The 17,132-nt window shown below is 40.1% G+C and overlaps 1 protein-coding gene across 2 annotated transcripts in view; it reads left to right on the top strand.

The window, feature by feature from the left end:
- Nucleotides 1-16,610, top strand: part of atxn7l1 (ataxin 7-like 1) — a 32,099-nt gene extending 15,489 nt beyond the window's left edge. The window contains exons 1-10 of one of the 2 annotated variants that reach the window (XM_085436166.1): nucleotides 1,653-1,741; nucleotides 2,274-2,472; nucleotides 2,581-3,008; nucleotides 5,469-5,551; nucleotides 7,267-7,529; nucleotides 8,177-8,387; nucleotides 10,055-10,176; nucleotides 10,726-11,247; nucleotides 11,551-11,803; nucleotides 12,921-16,610. In XM_085436166.1, the coding sequence (XP_085292292.1) occupies nucleotides 1,726-1,741; nucleotides 2,274-2,472; nucleotides 2,581-3,008; nucleotides 5,469-5,551; nucleotides 7,267-7,529; nucleotides 8,177-8,387; nucleotides 10,055-10,176; nucleotides 10,726-11,247; nucleotides 11,551-11,803; nucleotides 12,921-12,938 (2,115 nt within the window). In that variant the 5' untranslated portion in view covers nucleotides 1,653-1,725 and the 3' untranslated portion in view covers nucleotides 12,939-16,610. Of the gene's footprint in view, nucleotides 1-1,652; nucleotides 1,742-2,273; nucleotides 2,473-2,580; nucleotides 3,009-5,468; nucleotides 5,552-7,266; nucleotides 7,530-8,176; nucleotides 8,388-10,054; nucleotides 10,177-10,725; nucleotides 11,248-11,550; nucleotides 11,804-12,920 lie in introns of those variants that run through there. The other variant, XM_085436165.1, reaches the window with a different exon arrangement.
- Nucleotides 16,611-17,132: the final 522 nt, after the last annotated feature.

Raw genomic sequence — 17,132 nt, 5'->3', positions numbered from 1 at the left:
TGGTAGATGAAATATTTTAAAAATATCCTTTAAAAAAAAAAAAAGGAAGTGTTTCTTCAGTATGTCAGTCTGTCCGTATTCCTGGGAACTTCTTCAGTAGGGGTATTTTTGGAAACATGCTCTGTATACATCCATAATGCCTTTTTTAAAATTCACTGTTTATCCCAAACAACTTGCTCTTTTTAAAATTCCAAGTCCACTGCCTTTGACTCCAGCACACTCTGAGAATCTTCATCTGTATTTCAGATTTTTCTCATGCCATTCCTCTCTCTACTTCTATTCCCTGCTCCTCTGTCAGTGTAAACAAACCCAGCTGAGCTCTGAGAACTTGTATTTCCTCATCATCACCTGGCTCCTCCCACAGGATGAGTCAAGAGCCTATCAGCAGCCGTTGGGGCTCTCTGCATTGCCATAACAACCAGCAGGTTGAGAGTGTAGTAGGGAGGGTGCCCTTGTGGTCGAGTGGCTTAGTGACCTTGCCTGAGCACTCGCCCATGTATTGTACGGTAACTTAGTGTTATTAACTCCTAACTGACTCCTTACTCCCTGGATGAGTTCTGATATATAAGATATAAAATATATATCTGAGGCTGTTCTGGGGAGGGAAAAGTTGATCATTATGTCACATACAGCTATAAAAGATTTTAAAAGTCTTGCAACATTTTGTTAAGAATTATTTTTAAGTTCTATATCAGGTTATTTTGTTGTCTTATCATGAGCAAAAGCTATTTGTATAATAAAGCAAATAAAATATAGTATACACATCGTATAAACCAGTCGAATCACAGAGTATTGGGGGTGTGTGGCTTGGCTGAATAATCACAAGAAATCTGATATCATATTTCTTCAGATTTCTTTTACCTTTTTCATTCCTGGGAAAATAATACAATGCCTAAATCGGAGAGTAACCCTGAATTAGACACAATTTTTTCCCATCTATTTCTGCAGCGCAGCCTCATCGAACCGTACAGTGGAGTTAACTACTTAATATAATGTAAAATAATGAGAGATTTAATGTGCAAAGTTTGCACTGTTGTAGGTGCATACCTGTGAATGTGTCGCTGGACTTTGATCCTAGTACTCTGAAGACAGCTGCCTCTGTGGAGGTCTGCCTCCACTGGCTTATTTACACACCTGCCACACGCACACACACCCACACATGCAAATTATGCTCTCACAAAGTAATGATAAAATATTTCGCGGATGCCTGACTTTTGAAAACTTTATATTTGCCTCCACATCCGTGCCTCTGCACAGTAGTGTTTGCAAATGCGTATGAACAGGTATAGTTTCAGCTATTTAACAATGCTAGTGTTCATTTTTGATAAGCAGAAGGTAATGAGTCAAGTCACAGTAAAGCCTGCCAGTGATGGGATCTCAAACTATTGTCATCCCAAAATTAACATCAGCTTTTCTCCAGCTTATCTTTGAGCGAAGTCTTGCAGATGTTGGTTAACTTTAGTTAGCTCACTTGTAGAAGTGACGTGCCTTAAGGGAAACAGAAAAAGAGGATGGCATTCCACCTAATTTGTATACTCTACTAGCTATCCAAAGCGCCGTTTTACTGTTTCTGTCTTTTCCCTGCCTTGTGCTCAGTGCTCACGATATATTCAATCCTCTGTTTTCATTCAGGTAGCTGGGATATAGTTTCCCTGTGAGACAGACACAGAGACAGTCCTGGACCACACACCCCCACTCCCCCACCCACCCTGATCCCACAAAGACATGCATAGCAAAAACCGTAAGTGTGAGCTCCTCTCCTCTCCTCCGTGTTTCCTCCCTGCTGCTTTGTGATTTACTCCCGTCTATGTTTCCTTCTGTGTTCTCAGCATCTTACTTTTTTCCAACTCGTGTATTCTGATCAGATCTGGGTCAAAAATATTGTAATTGTTGGCTCTTGTGGTGGGGTGTGGGGGGGTCGGGGGTCATCACGAAAAGGACACTTCAGATGGTGTCAGGCATACTGCTAATTAGAGAAAAGCATCCTTTAGTTGATTGGAAATTTCTTTTTGTGGAGAAGTTCAGCCACAGATTTGCTCTCCCCTGTGTTACAACATAGCCATCTGGCAACTAAGCAGAGTAGAGTTGGTTTAAAAAGACTCGGTGCTAATTGAAGGCAAGTCACACTAGCAGTGCATGCTCTTGTTGGTCTGTCTTGATTGTCATAATGTGTCAAATTTGATTGTCAAATTATTTTTATTATTCATATTTTTGTCATGCATGAATAAGAGCTTTTTTCTTTCTTTCTTTCTTTTGGGCTTGATCTGTTTTAGAGAAGCAGCACAGCTCCCCAGTCCCCTCCAGGAGTCCTTTTTTGGCCATGAAGCCCAAAGCATCCACAGTGCCTCCCGCTGTGGCTCCCAGTCCTGGGGAGACACTGGCGTTCAGGATACCTAAAGATTACCCTCACTCCCGCTTCAGCAAGGCTCCACTTGCTGTGTACCCGCCCAAGGGGGCGCGGAACAAGACCTGGTGCGTGCACAATACGATAACATTGTTACTAAGTCCGATGAAATCCCACATTTTATTCATTAATTGCAAAAAAAAGTTGTCTGCAACTCTCTTCCCACTATTCTCCAGCGTGTCGCTGCCAGTCGTAAGCCTGGAGAAGATGCCGTGCCTAAGCCGAGGCGACTCAGCGACACACGTGCGCCTCACATCTTCCTCTTCCTCCCCTTCCTCGCATAAGCCTTCATCCCTCACTACCCAGGCCTCCCAGCGATCGAGTGAAAAGCTCACAAATGGTCGTGGCAGCAGCGGACCATCCACGCCGCGATCCATCACGCCTCCATCTTCTCTAGATAAGCGGCCCAGTCCAGCTCGCTCCCCGCTGGACAGAAGGGCGGCGTCAACGCCGTCTCCCTCCCCGCTGGATCGGAAATCCTCCCTGTCACCCTCACCTTCTCACCGAGCTGTTGCTCTCCCAGCTTTGCCATCAGTGTCACCGTTGGAGAAGAAGCAACAGAATGGAACTAAGACTCCCTCCAGGAGTCACAAAAGACTTTCAGGTTAGCACTTTCTTTCTTTTTTTTTCATTTTTTTAGGAAGGGGGGGGGAATCCAGCAGAAGTCTTACTGCATGTGTGTTTCACTGTGACATATTGAGTCATTTTCCTTCCTGCCTTTTTTATGGTTGATTTAGGATTTCAGTCCATCAGCCTGCAGCTCAAGAAACTGATTCTTGACGCTTTAGACGATTGACATTCCTGTGCTGCAAGAGTTACATAATTCAGCCTTTGCCCATTTAATTCCTACTGAGCTTTACATTAGAATTCCTACATTACCGCACACTTGCACCCAGATAAGCTCATGCACTTTTTCCTCAGTATTCTTTTGACAGCTTCCAGCCTGAGTGTTTAGCGGCACACTGGTCAGCAGCGTGTGAAACTGTGAGCTTCGGAATTGGTCAGACACCTCCCTACATTTAATGGATTTCTCTCTCCTTTATTTTTTCCTTTCTTGTTATTCACTGCTTGCCTGCCGATCTCAGCTTTCTTACTAATTCTCACTCCCAAACTTTTTTACTTTCATATTCACATTTATGCGCAAGTTAACTGACTGGATCATTCTATATAAGAAGGGGTGAAAACACATGTGGCTGTAAAGTTAAAGATTTCCTATTGATATTTCAGGGTTTGGGTTTTTTTTTTTTTGTGTCGCATCTCTCTATGCTGCTTTTCCTTCTCTTCCTCTTTTCCTGTCACTAGTCTTTCTCTCAGTTTGCACCGAGTGCCTCTATGCTCTGAGCCTCTGATTTACACCCTCTAATTCACGAGCTCTTACTGCCAAAAAGCTGCTTGTCTTCTTGAGAGATTTTCCCCACCTCCTGTGCGTCTACATTTTTTTTTTTTCCATCCTCTCACTCTACACCGCCTGCCTCTCAACCTCCTTGTTTCCTCCTCTCTCTCTTTCACAAGCTCATGCTCTATCCTAATTTTTATTTCGCAGGCTCCCGGCTGCATCTTTTTCTCTCTGCACGTCACTCGTCTTGTTTCTTGCTCTTCTTGACCTTCTGCTTTTGGTGTTGTTTGGTTTGTCTTGCTCAGGTTCTGTTCACAGCGATCATCTTCCTTTCTCTGTCTCGCTTTCTCTCTCTCTCACTTCTTTTTATCAAGTTTGTAAGAACTGAGGGAGCGTGCATGTGAGTTTGTTTATGTCTGAGTGCGTGTTTGTTGCTCTGGATATATCCACTGGAGCTGCTGTCTCATACTGCAAACACAGAACGATTACAGGGATTATAGGAAAGGCCAGCACAAGATTACAGCCCTGTGATAGTAACACTGTTCAAGATAACCTGCTGACTGGAGGCTGCTGTTTATTTGCAAGTCTGTGTGGAGGAAAGGTCTGTCTGTCTGCAAATGTAGGCCGAGTAGAGAACTAACTGCTTTTTCTGTCTTTTTTTTCTTTCTAAATGTCAAACCCAACTTAAATAGTTAGGTTTGACATTTCAAGTTGACAAATAATAGAACACTAATTGAAAGGCTGATTTAAATTTATTAATTCCAAAAATAAAATTCTTTTTTGCAATTCAAGACTCACGCGCTCATCAATTAAGCATATCTGTGTAATTGATGCCATTAACAAGTAAAATCATTTGTCGGGTACTTTTTTGTGTGTGTGTGTGTTGTGTCTCTAATGTTGTCATCCCAGGCACACTGCTTTTTGTTTTTGAAGGGCTGCCAGTCAGAGAAAGTTGACTTCAAAGGTGAGGAGCCAAATCAGCTATTTTGGCTGTAATAATAAGAATGAAACCAGAGAGAAAATTAGTATAATTAACTTTTTGGACATCAAGTGGGTAAACAACAAAGACAGAGACTGTTAAAAATGTTAAAACTCAAGCCAGAAGAAACTGCTGTTATGATAAGGAGCTGAGTCCTCATCATAACTGGCAGCCCCTCACAAACTACATATATGTATTTCATCCACTCTTACTAGAGTAATTTCATCATATACATTTTAATATTATTCCTACAACATACATCAGAGACTCGGGTAAGAAATTGGCCTTAAATTTTAGGGGTGGAGATCATTAACAAGTGCAAATTTTCCCCTCTGGATACAGTTCGTTAAGGCTGGAGAGCGTGTGCTCGGCTGTCAGTCACTAGTGACTCTTGTAAGGCTGACAGCATGTCGTGTCAAGAATAATTTGTCACAGTATGAAGAGTCTTCCTTTTGTTTGGTTTTTTTTGTTTGATTCTGGAAGGACTGCTAATAATGTCACATAGACTGGTGCTATTAGAGGAGCCTCAGACCACAACTGAATGATCAAATGAACATGAATCAACATGTGAACAGACAAATGTGAGCGAGGACGCGAATGAACTGCTGTCTCAGAAGAGGAAAATTGATTTGCTCGTGGTGTTGCAGCGCTCCCACTCCCATCAAATGTGATTTGATACTCGAAGGAAGGAAGGAAGAAATTACCAGATGACTCTAGTGTGTGTTTCTGTGTTGTGTTTGTTTTTGCAGGGAGAGTGTTTGATCCCAACAAGCACTGCGGAGTGCAGGACCCCGAGACCAAACGACCCTGCACACGGTCTCTCACCTGCAAGGTAATGCAAATAAAGGCACAAGTGCAGGGTTACCCACACTCTCAACCTCTGCGTGCTTTCTGTGGAGATAATAGTAACGTCTGACCCTCCTGCTCTTTGTCTGACCACAATTTCTGAGAGTAATAGCGTTAAAGGGCACATTAATGTCGCTACTGAAAGACGCCGACCACAGCTATGATCATATCTAGCTCTCTGGCTGCCTCTCTTGTGTGTACACCCGTTCTCAGTTAATGCTGGGGTAGCATTGCTCAGGCATTACAGGGCCTACACTTCCCCTGATGAGGTAATTATAGATGTTGGATGAGGCTAAAACATCTTAAGAAGTAATACTCTATTTTACTGCCCTATAATTACCTCTGCTGAGCTTTACTAATCACTGCAAACTGGTTAAGTAATTAAAGATGTATCAGGCTAATTTGTTGCCATTTTTTCATGTGGGAGTGGTTTGTCAAAGTAATCTTGTTCAGATCTACTATGTCCAGCATCGCTAGACACATAGCATTTTGTCTTGATAAGCTAGAGGGCAGATTGCCAAACTATCCACAAAACAAACCAAAAAAACACCAAACATATTTACAACATGTAAAATTTAATATCGATGGTTTTGTGCTGTTTGTGAAGCATCCGAGGCTGTAAAAATTTGTGAATGTGTCCAGTATGGGCTGATGAGTCACTGGAGCTCATTTCAGATCAATGATGGCTATCTTGTCAGCGTTACAAAAGATAATGTTAAAATGGATTTTAATGTTGTCACACTCAGGCAATTGGCAAATAAACTCTCACACAATGTGAGAATGTAATCAAACTGTTGATCAGAGGGACATTGGCTTTTAACCAGGCAGCTCAGTGTCAGCTATCTGGAGGCAGGAATGTCACATGTCTAATCTGGAATAATCTAATCAGGAATAAATAGGCATGTTTATGGACATTTTCTGATGTTAGAGTCCTGATTTCAGGTCAGGATGAAGCTTTGGGTGACAAGGAAGAGGATGAGGTGGAGATGGGGGAGGAAAGTGCAGTGGTCATGGTGGATCTTTAAATTAAAATTAACTTATATTTGACACTTGTCAGTGTTCAGATTTCCCCTTTCTTTCTGAATTCAGCATTACTTCAAACTTCAGAAAACCCTAATATATCACCATAATTTCGACTAGCACGCCAAACACTGGCATCTTGTTCAGTTTTTAAAAGTTTTATTTTCTTTCAAATGTGTATTCAATAGTCAGGATAGTTAGAAATGTGATACATAAACCTTTGGGACCTTGTGGTTAAAGATGCACAGACCTTGGCTGCTCCCTTTGAATAAGTGCAGGAAGTATTTTTCTTTCCAAACGCAGGCCTGGCAGTCTAAAGCAACCTCTCTGCCTTGTTTGGTAAATATCTATTGGAAAACCAAATGTTTGATGGCTGGTTACCTTCCAAAGTACCTGGAACGGTATATAGGCACAGGTAATATTTACCCGTGTTTGTGTGGTGTGACGTAGACACATACAGTGTGAGGTTATGGAAACTATCATGAAACCAAAGAGTCGTGTCTTGAGCCTCTCTCAATGCAGCATTCAATCCCAGTGAAGTGTGTTTGTGGTACAGTCTGTTCTTCACAGATCAATATTTTCATTTACAAAGTCTCTCTGGAAATAACCCAGTATTTCTAAACGGTCAGAGGAATAAAAGAATAAAATAATTGTTTTGGTTTTTTTTTTCATTTGCTGCAGACTCACTCTTTAACCCACCGGCGGGCTGTCCCTGGCCGAAGGAAACATTTTGACATCCTCCTGGCTGAACACAAGGGGCGGGCGAAGGAGAAGGATGGAGTGAAAGAAAAGGATAAGGACAAGGACGGAGCGCAGGGAGGGAAGGAAGGCTCCAGCCAGAGTATTATATCTAAAGAGAGCTCGTCTCCCAGCAAGTCTCACTGCCCCAATGGACGACCTCTCTCCACATTGAAGCTGCGGCTGGCAAATGCACACATACCAAGGTACAAAGGATGTGAAAAGTATTAAATATGCAAATAATAAAAGCTTTAGGACTCTAATCAGCTTTAAAAATGAGGAGTGTGTTTCAGGAGCATTGTATATTATAATGCCTACTTTATATAGTTTTCTATGTACTTCTGCCATTTTTATGTTGTTAAACTTTGGCTACTGAAGTTAAACTGCTCTTTTAGAGAAAGGGAATGCTTTCTAAACAGAAATAATGGCTTATTTATTTTAGTCTTAAGTATGTTTACTTGTCATTTTGAGAAGATTGTGTTCACTTGCATACTTGAGCATTTTTTCTTCAGACAGATGCACCCTTTTCCACCAGGGGATGCTATAGACACAGTTTGCTAGAAGTGAGCAAGCAGAAAAATCACCCTATGTCAAATTGTTGTGAAAAACGTATATCCTGTTTCTATTTAGAGCACAAAACCCTTCTTTAAAAATGAACTTATTTGGAGTTTGCTTCCTTTTTCCTTCTTTCTTTGTTTACACTCTTCGTCTTCTGCATTCACATTTAAATTTCCCTTTCACGGCTCCTGTTCTGTCTCTTTTCTTTAATTTTTGTTTTTCTGTCCCATATGTTTCCAGTTCTTTAATCCTTAACCCACTTTGTCTCATTACTTTATTCACCCCTTTGTCCCAGGGTTCCAGGAGGCTCCTCCACTTCCACCTCAGGTCCTCTGCTCACGGTAGCATCTCCTGTCCAGGCCCCTAACCCAGAACCAGCTCCCCACAGCTGGGTGACCGCTGCTGGAGAAAGCAGTCGACTTTCCAGCGACGAGGGCGATGCAGATCCAGAGGATGCTGACAGACCTGCTGTTCACTACTCCAGTCATCACCCGCAGCCTTTAGGGGTAAAATAGAAGGACCCAGTAATGCTGCACTATCATGCATTTTCTTATTCCATAACCTCAGGGCGTTCAGTAACCAATTCACAAAAGTTTTAGTCATCCTATCTCCTATTTTATCCCTGCAGGGTCTGCTTTTATATGTCATTTAGCGGAAATATTTTTGTTCCAGTTCAGCCTCAGGTGTAGCTTAATAGTATGTGTTAAAGGAAAAGTTTGCTATTTTGGAAAAGAGATTGTGATCTATGTTAAATGGTTGATCTCACACTCTTACCCAGTTTGTATTATCCTTAAAGCTAGAGCAATCAGCCAGCGTGAAGCAGGGGTCTCAAACTCACGGCCCACGTCACCACTATGTGGGTCCCATATATTGACGTGAAGAAATATAATGTTATTTGGCCCTTGAAGTTTAGGGAATTTGTTTGTTGTTGAGTGCAGTGTTGAAATAGGTTCATATGAGCAGACAGTACAAACATGATGAGCGAATGGCTGTGTTAGTTCAGGGAGAGAGTTATTTGTAAAGAAAACAATTTTGAGTTTTTTCTTGTTATACAATATTTGAAATTAAAAAAAAAACAAAACACTACATTTTTGGAAATATTTGTGGGTGTTTTCTCCAATTAGGTGACAGTGCCAGCAGTAGCCCGCAACTCATTTAAGTTTGAGACCCCTGGCATAAAGATTAGAAATAAGACCTTTAAATAAAGTGTGTTGCCATTTTTTTGCACCACCGTTTTTGTACAGGCGCACATGCAGGTTGTGTATAGGCTCATTGGTAGGGAGTATTAATTTGCTGAAGTTATGCTGACATTGGAAGTTTGCCAGGCATGTGCTTTTGTTCCTTTTAAAATGGCGAGTACTAAGTGCCCATAATATTATTAAAATATATGGAAAGCTGATGCAGACATGTTTTTTTTACTCCTAAAGTCTGCATTTTACTAAATTTAAAGAAATGCTTGATTATTATAGTTCTTCAAGTCAGAGCTCTCACTTCATAGTCAGTTTTGACCTGAGCGGTTAGATTAATGGGAGGTTCTAAAAGTTACCATTATCCATAAAAATTGTACACTGTACTGTATATTTCCTGTTAAAAGTTCCAGTTATATTTTTTATTTTCTCAAATTCTAAAAATATTTTAACATTGTTTTTCTCTTAGGCATCTGTTCTTCTTCATCTATGGCATTTTTTACATATGGACTGTTGTCTAGTTCACTTTGAGACATTACCCAACCTACGTAGACATGAAAACACAAATATCTGATGTAATTTTATCTAAAATTACATTATTTTAACACCTTTTTTAGTCTTTATGATACCTGATGGCCAGAATTCACGCCCTTCGCCCTGCCTCGAATGCGTTGTATCCAGTTAGCACCTTCGCCTAAACCAAAAGAATTATTTCCTGGATTGAGAACAAATCTGAACCAGACTGCCTCCTGCTCTGAGCTCAGTATCAGAAAGGACAACTTGGTGCAGTGTCCCAACCTAATTCCCCTGATGTTGTCCAGAGCTGATGTGTGAAAACAGCTTATCTCTTTGGTTCCATCATTTGATGCCTCTTTTACTGCTTTTTACTCCTCCACTCTTCTTCTTTTCAGAATCGTTCGCCTTGCCTCCTTTATGATTCTTTCATAACATTCTCACCTGAGCTGTCTTCTTTCTCCCTCTTACAGTTTTGCGTATTCAGCAGCAGGCTGATGGGAAGAGGCCACTATGTGTTTGACAGGCGATGGGACAGGATGAGGCTGGCACTCCAAAACATGGTGGAGAAACACCTCAACGCCCAGATGTGGAGGCGAGTGTATTCTTTGATTATTCTACTACCATATTTTGCTTAAAGGTTAATAGGTATGGGTGAGAAATGGTAAAGATGAGCAAAATGTAATGTTTTAATGGAAAGATGTGAGAGGAAGGGATGAACTCATCAGCTGTGGAAAACAGATTCAAATTCTGTTTCATTTTTTAGACGGGAAGGTTTTTTTGTTTTGTTTTTTAAACAATAGAAGGTGAAAAAAAAAATCACACATGAAGCCTGTAAGTTTTTAATCAAAGATCAAAACTAGCAACAATAGAGGGGAAAAAAAGAACAGGTTTGCATGCAGTTAATGATTGCACAATCACAATAGATAAATAATTTCTGAGTTTTAATCGTGGGAAGTAAAGTAAAAATAGCCGAGGAGGCTGATGAAATGAGGGGAAGACACTAAAATGAGCTTAGAAAACCATTGTTCAGTAAAATACTGCATATTGATTGTTACTTAAGGTCTCCTACAAGCTATTCTGGCAGTAAAACAACTTTATTGGTACATTTCTCTTTTGTAAGATTCTCTTCTTCATGTTTCAGGAAGGTGCCTCTGGCTGCTGAGAGCCTCCTCTCCCCATCTGGTACATCCTCCATACCTTCACATCAAGCCCCTTCTCCCACCTCTTGTCTGCTCAACTCCCTCCCCAACTCCCTCTCGTACACCGCCATGTTTCCTCAGTCTGCATCCACAGCTGGGGTGTTTAACATCCGAGACTCCCCGCAACCCCACACCCAAGTCTTCGCGCAGGGCAAAGCCCGTAACGGCACGCATAAAGCAAGTCGTCCATCCAAAGACGTGGAGGAACCCGTAGCGGGAACTAAGAAGAGAAAAAAAACGTCCTACTCTTCCTCCTCATTTTCCTCTTCTTCCTTGTTTCCCACTGTGGATAATTACAAAAGGAACGACAGGAGCTTTCATTCACAGTTACAAAGCTCGGGAGGGACAGCTGCCTCCCCAGCCAAGAAAAAGGGACTTGGTCATGGGGATAGCGAACTTTGGGGAAGCTCAGAGGGCTGGCTATCTAAAGCTGATGGCCCTCAAAGCCACATATCGCAAAACAGGTGAGTCCCCAGTAAAATGTAAAAAAAAAAAAAAAAAGTTTCATTAAGAGGCCACAATTTTGAAAACTTGTAAAAACTGTACTTTGATATTTAACTTTAGAAGTAAATGTTTTATTTCCCAAAAATATTTGATTATACCTACATGTTATGCCATTAAATTCTCTTTTAGAGGATAACAAGTCATGATTGTAGTCAGAGGGAATGCAGACTTAGTTCAACATATTGTATATTCATATAACATGTAATATACTTATTGTGTATGTAGACACAACATACTGTTTTCCTTCTTTTGCTTCTCTCCAGTCGTGAACTTGGCAGCACCAGTATACCCTACTCACCTAACAGGGAACCAACCTCAGCTGCCCACCAACCAATGGCTCCTCCCACAGGACCCTTAGCTTATGGGGGAGGAGCAGAAGGGAGGAAGAGGCGAAGTCCCAGCTCCTACAGAGGAAAGGGCAACAAGCTGAGCAGACTGGGTGGGTTAGATAGCCTCTTTGGGAATGGAAGCGATAGCGGGGGGATACTAGCTTCAGGGCCTGAATCCCCAAGACAGGTAAGCAGTCATCTACTACCTGGAATATATTTTAGTGTGCTGAGTTTTGAATTCTCAAGGAAGTCTGATAGTCAGCTAAGAGCTGGTGTGTAGGAGACCTTCAGCATTTATTACAAGAAGCTCCAGTCATTGACCCATGGTCAACAGCAAAGACATACTTCACCATTCAGTGGTGAATAGATGAGCAGGTGAAGTTTGCGCAGTTGTTATGTGACCACTTAAAATCAGGTGGTCCTTGAAATAGTGAGAGATATAAGTTACAGTGATGACAGCTGAGCAAATTCAGTTCCATCTTGTTTTTGAATGACAGTAGATGCAGTTTTGTGCAAAAGCACAAAAGAAGTGTCAGGCCTAAAAACTCTCTACAACATCTGAGCAGTGTCTGAAAGTCATGTCCTTAAGAAACAGGAAAAACAAAAACCCAGCAAAGGCCTGACACAGGACCTGAGAGATGCATTTGGCTCTTCAGTTGATCCACCTCTTGTTCACTGAAGCCTCATCTGAAATGGTCTCACTGGAAGGGCTGCCTTGTTAGAATTATACAACTTGTTTTTTTGTCTTATATACAGCATTACATATTCAAGTGTTTTGCAAATATTTCAATTCATTGCTGTACCTCTTTCCCATTTTCCTAAAATAAAATAATAAGAATAAAGGTAAAAAAGGTATGAGGGGTGGTTCAATACTCTGTATGCGTGGTCAAAATTTTGTTTATTCTAATTATTTTCAGAAATTGGGAGACCCACCAGTTTAGGTGATGTTCTCCGTAAATCTGAGTGTCACGCCTATGTTTGTCACTCTTTGATGCATTAGACTTGGATTTTGGTTCATTGTCCTGAGGGGATGATCCTAGACTTTTCCTCTACCACTGTCACCGCTTCTACTAAAACATAAACTGTTGCAGATTTTGATTAATGAACAAAAGTTGCAAGCTAATAAGTGATTTTTAAATATATGCTTATTATTAAATGGATATCATCATTAGCTCTCAAGAATGAATGACTGTGTTGTGCAAATAAATTAATAAATTACAAATTAAACTTCCATCTGCTGTGAAACTGCTGCTTTACAGGCAAGAAATTAAAATCACTTGACAAGTGTGCGTTTTTCTCCACAGGCCAAGTTGCATCACTGACAGAAACCTGTTTAATGGACAGAATGTTGGGCAGCTGTTCAGGCCACCACCGTTTGTGACCTTTGACCTCACCGCTCTTCCAGCACCAATCAGACTGCTTCATCATGTCACATCTGTTTTATCCAAAAACAGTTCAGTTCACCTGCTGTGACAGCGGGACTCTGAAGTCTTTGCCCACAGTTGGCTGGCAGTGGCTTCCACCACTTATCCCTCAGTACGGATCATTTTGATGGAAAGCTGCTCCGCGCCGTTGTGGTCTTTACAGAACAGGATTTCAAAAACCTTTTATCCTCCTGATAAGGGAATTTTAAGGCACTGTTAATGACACCACCACTGTTGACTTTTGCAGGGGGATAACCAGAGTTTATTTTCAGAAATCTGAGTGGAAAGATAACTGTGATTTCTTTGGGGGAGTTTGATGTTTAAAGGACCTACTGACACGACTACTGTAGGACTCAGACTTCAGCTATGCCACCTCAGTGGCTCCACCCCTTTTTTTGTGTTTCTCTATTTTTTATTTGTATTTTTTTTCTTTTCCTTTTGCTTTAAAAAGAGATGAGCTGGGTTTTATCCAGCATTTACCTCTTCTTTAACCTCTTTCTTTCTGTACCAAACAACTTTGTCCATTTCTCTATTTACTGTCCCCCTGCCCCCCAATGCTCCCTGCTCATCCCAGCATGCCTGTGTTCAAAGTGCACTTACTGCCCTCAGTTCACCTTCCTTCCTTGTTCGCTGATTCCAGAGCCATCTCCAGCAGTGCCACACAAGAACCTGTTCAGACAAGGGAAGAAGAAGACATCTGTGTTACCAACAACGCTACATCAATGCATTGTATTTCAATATAGGAAGAAGTCAGATTTAACTTAAGAATGTTTTTGTATTTTTCTCCCCTTCGTCCTGGTTTAAACATTGCAAGAAACTCCTGGACTTGCATCCAAAAATGGAATTATTGTTATTAATATTAAGGTGTTGGATGGCGCTTTTTTTGTATAATAATTTATCATTCTTTTGTTTTTGTTTTTGACCTTTGAGGGTTTGAGGTTTTTTTTTTTCAGCAAAAAAAAAAGATTTCTATGTCATTTTGAAGAAATGTTGAAAGTATTATTATAGTTCATATTATTAAAAATGTGTACATATCTGTTCTTATTTTTGTATTTATTCATAATTGTCCCCTTTTCCCAATTATGAGGTAGGAGAGAGGGTATTTTTTTAGCTTTCCTGTCTCTTTGTCTCTGTTTATTAACGATAATGAGCTCGGCCTGGTTTCTCAAAACATTCAATAATTAGATCGTTAGTTAATAATCACACAAACCAATGTGAGCCATGGCTGCTGTCTATGTTTACTGTCATCAATAGGAAACAACACATCCTTTTTCTGTTCTTTTTAAATTTCTAATATTAGTTTTAAATAATTATTGTAGTCTGACAGAAATCTTGATCTCTGAAACTTTAGAACCATATCCCACATGTTGTTTCTCATACTACAAATTATGTGTATACACTTTAGATGCAGTACTGTGCAAGCATTTAAGGCTCTAAAAGGAAAGTGAAGTAGTCTGGTTCTACTGTGTTCTCGTTTAGATCCTCCTTTGTCCTGTCAGGAGATAATAAGCCCAGAGGTCACAATTATTTCATAATTATTTCTTACTATTGCAAGACAAAAGGCTGGTTAGGTTTTGTTTTGTGAAACCAGGCCCTTATTTGTATTTTCATATAAAGGGGCACCATTTTCCCAATTTCCTGTGGGTTCACCCTTTTTCATACTTCTTCCAGTGTTCAAAACTATAGCTATATTTTTAAACTATCTTTATCTTCCAAGGCCGGTCGGCCTCATCTCAGTGCGATTACGCTTGGTTTGTTGTGTTATGTCGAGTCAGAACTGGGTCAAAATGTATCCGCTTGCTTCACAGCTGCCCAGCTCAAGCTAGGTACCGTTTCTTCTCCGGTAGCTCTGTAGTCATTCCTTTTGAGCCCTCGGTGTCTTTTATTAGATGCAGCATCAGGTGTAAAAAAGCAGTGCTGATTTAAAAAGACAACACTTACATTTGAAGGGAAACTATATGCTTTTGTTTTCTATAGCACGGTGTGCCACAGGTTAAAGGTTTAAAGTGTTACAAAGTTTAACTGAGGATGTCAAAAAAGTCGATCAGAAAATGTGAAGAGATTTTTCTTATTTCAAAGGGGATCTCCTGTGCTTGCTTCCATTAATAATTCAAAATAATTCAGATTTTCCTCATACTGACTTTTAGCTCCTCCCTTTGAGCCAGTTTTCATTTGATTGGTGGCCCTTCCCAACTGCATAAGTAGAAAAAAAACTGTCTAAAATGGATTATATCAGTCTAAGGCTCAAACTTTTGGCTTACAAAGATTACTTGTTAATACTAGACTTTGACAGCTAATGGAGAAAGGCATAACGGGTCCCTTTTGAAGTGCAGCAGATGTCGTAATGGGTCAAAAAACAAACGGCATAAACCTTTAAAATGTCAGAGAAGTACCCCCCTCTTTCATTCATTGCTGCTGACGATAGAGCTAACGTAACTGAAAGCATTTAAATTTGCTGTTTAGCAGTGTGACTCTCAGAAATGCACTCGCCTGGTACTTGCCAACTGCTTCAGTGGAAACTAACTCTTTTTGGACTCATTGGTTGTTTTGTTTAAGCACTAATGATGATTGAATTGTACATAATCATTTGTATTTGTGTTACGTTTTTCCAAGTACTCAAAGTGCTTCCCATGACTGTCCATCAGCGCGTGAGATTGTCTACCAGTTTAGATCAGTTTAATAGAACCTGCATGGTAGGCTTTGTTTCGCTGTAGATACACATGGTTTAACTGGGTACTGGCTGTGTACAGTTAAATGGCTAACATCCCTTTTATGACAAGATAAACAAATCTTTTAATTTTTCTTCAGTTTTCTTTGCTGTGCTCACACGTTTAAATCAACAGACGTTTAATAACAGATCAACGCATACATTGCTAAAGCGATGGTCGATACTTCTTTTTTTGGTGTTATTTACTGGTTACAGATCTTGGTATCATTGGATAGATTTCGGTTTTCTCACGCAGTACCTTCTCACATGTATCTACTGATCAAAGATCAAGTGTTTGTTGGGGAAAAGAAGCCAACCTGAGTTACTGGTTGAAGAAATAGAAATGGGAAGTTACGGTCTGTTGCAGCTAAAATGAAGACAAGGCTCATGGTTGCTGATTTCAGAGCAGTTGTATATTGTCTTTGCTGTTAAAGTTTGTTTTGTTTTTTTAAACCCTCCCTGTTTCCTTTCTTTCTTTCTTTTTTCCTGTTTTGCACTTTGTCATTTTGCCCAGATCTTTAATTACTTTCTATTTATATAAATATTTTAGATATTAAAAAAAATCTTTATATTTGTGATAGTGTTTCTGGCAACTCCATTAAAAGAAGATGAAGAGTATATTGTTGGTCAGTTGGCCCCCTAAACCAGCGCACTGTTGTTATTATCCAATCCAAACTGTGGTGAATGTTGAATGTCTGAAAAATGCCTTGTTAAGATTTTGGGGGTTTTATTCAGTCTTACTGCAGTTGTTTTAGAAAATGGATTTTCCACCAATACAACTTAACACATGCCACATGCTGTAAAAAAATGGAAAAAAAAAAAAGGTCCTGTATCCAAGCTTTTATTAAATGATTGAAAGTGGATTTGTGTTGTTTGTAAATCAAATTTGCAGCTTTTGAATTGTAAAGAAAGTCTCACAGCTCTTTATTACAGCTTTGTTTTTTACCTTCTGAAAGTATCTCTCCTTATCGTTGATGTCTGACATATTTTTGAATTGCTGGAGGCGAGCAAATGCCTCTTATGTGGTTACCGGCATTTCACAAGGAAGCTTTTTATATTTTGTAAAGTGCAACATTTTGGTACATTTTAATGCTTTTATCTTACCAGGTCAATCTGTAACTGTACAGCATAACTGTTTTCTTTCTGTCTTGCAATGTTTAACTTTTTAAATATGTAGCAGCAGTAATGGTAATTATAGGAATCAGCTTACCACTTTAGTCCATCTGAACAGTTTTACGTACAAAGATCTATCCCACTGAATGGGGTGATCTCCCGATCTTGTTCTCTGTGTGTTGTCTTTTCATGAAATTTCATGACAAATTATCAGATAAGTTGCCTTTACTGTTATTTACTGTTCTATGACTTTCCAATTAGCCTAGGCTTTT

The sequence above is a fragment of the Copadichromis virginalis genome, linkage group LG17 (assembly GCF_057382275.1).
Source record: "Copadichromis virginalis isolate Kocher_CV1m ecotype Utaka linkage group LG17, C_Virginalis_male_GT1.1, whole genome shotgun sequence".
Lineage (NCBI taxonomy): Eukaryota > Metazoa > Chordata > Actinopteri > Cichliformes > Cichlidae > Copadichromis > Copadichromis virginalis.
Note: the sequence above shows the minus strand (reverse complement) of the source record. Positions and strands in the feature narration are given on the sequence as shown.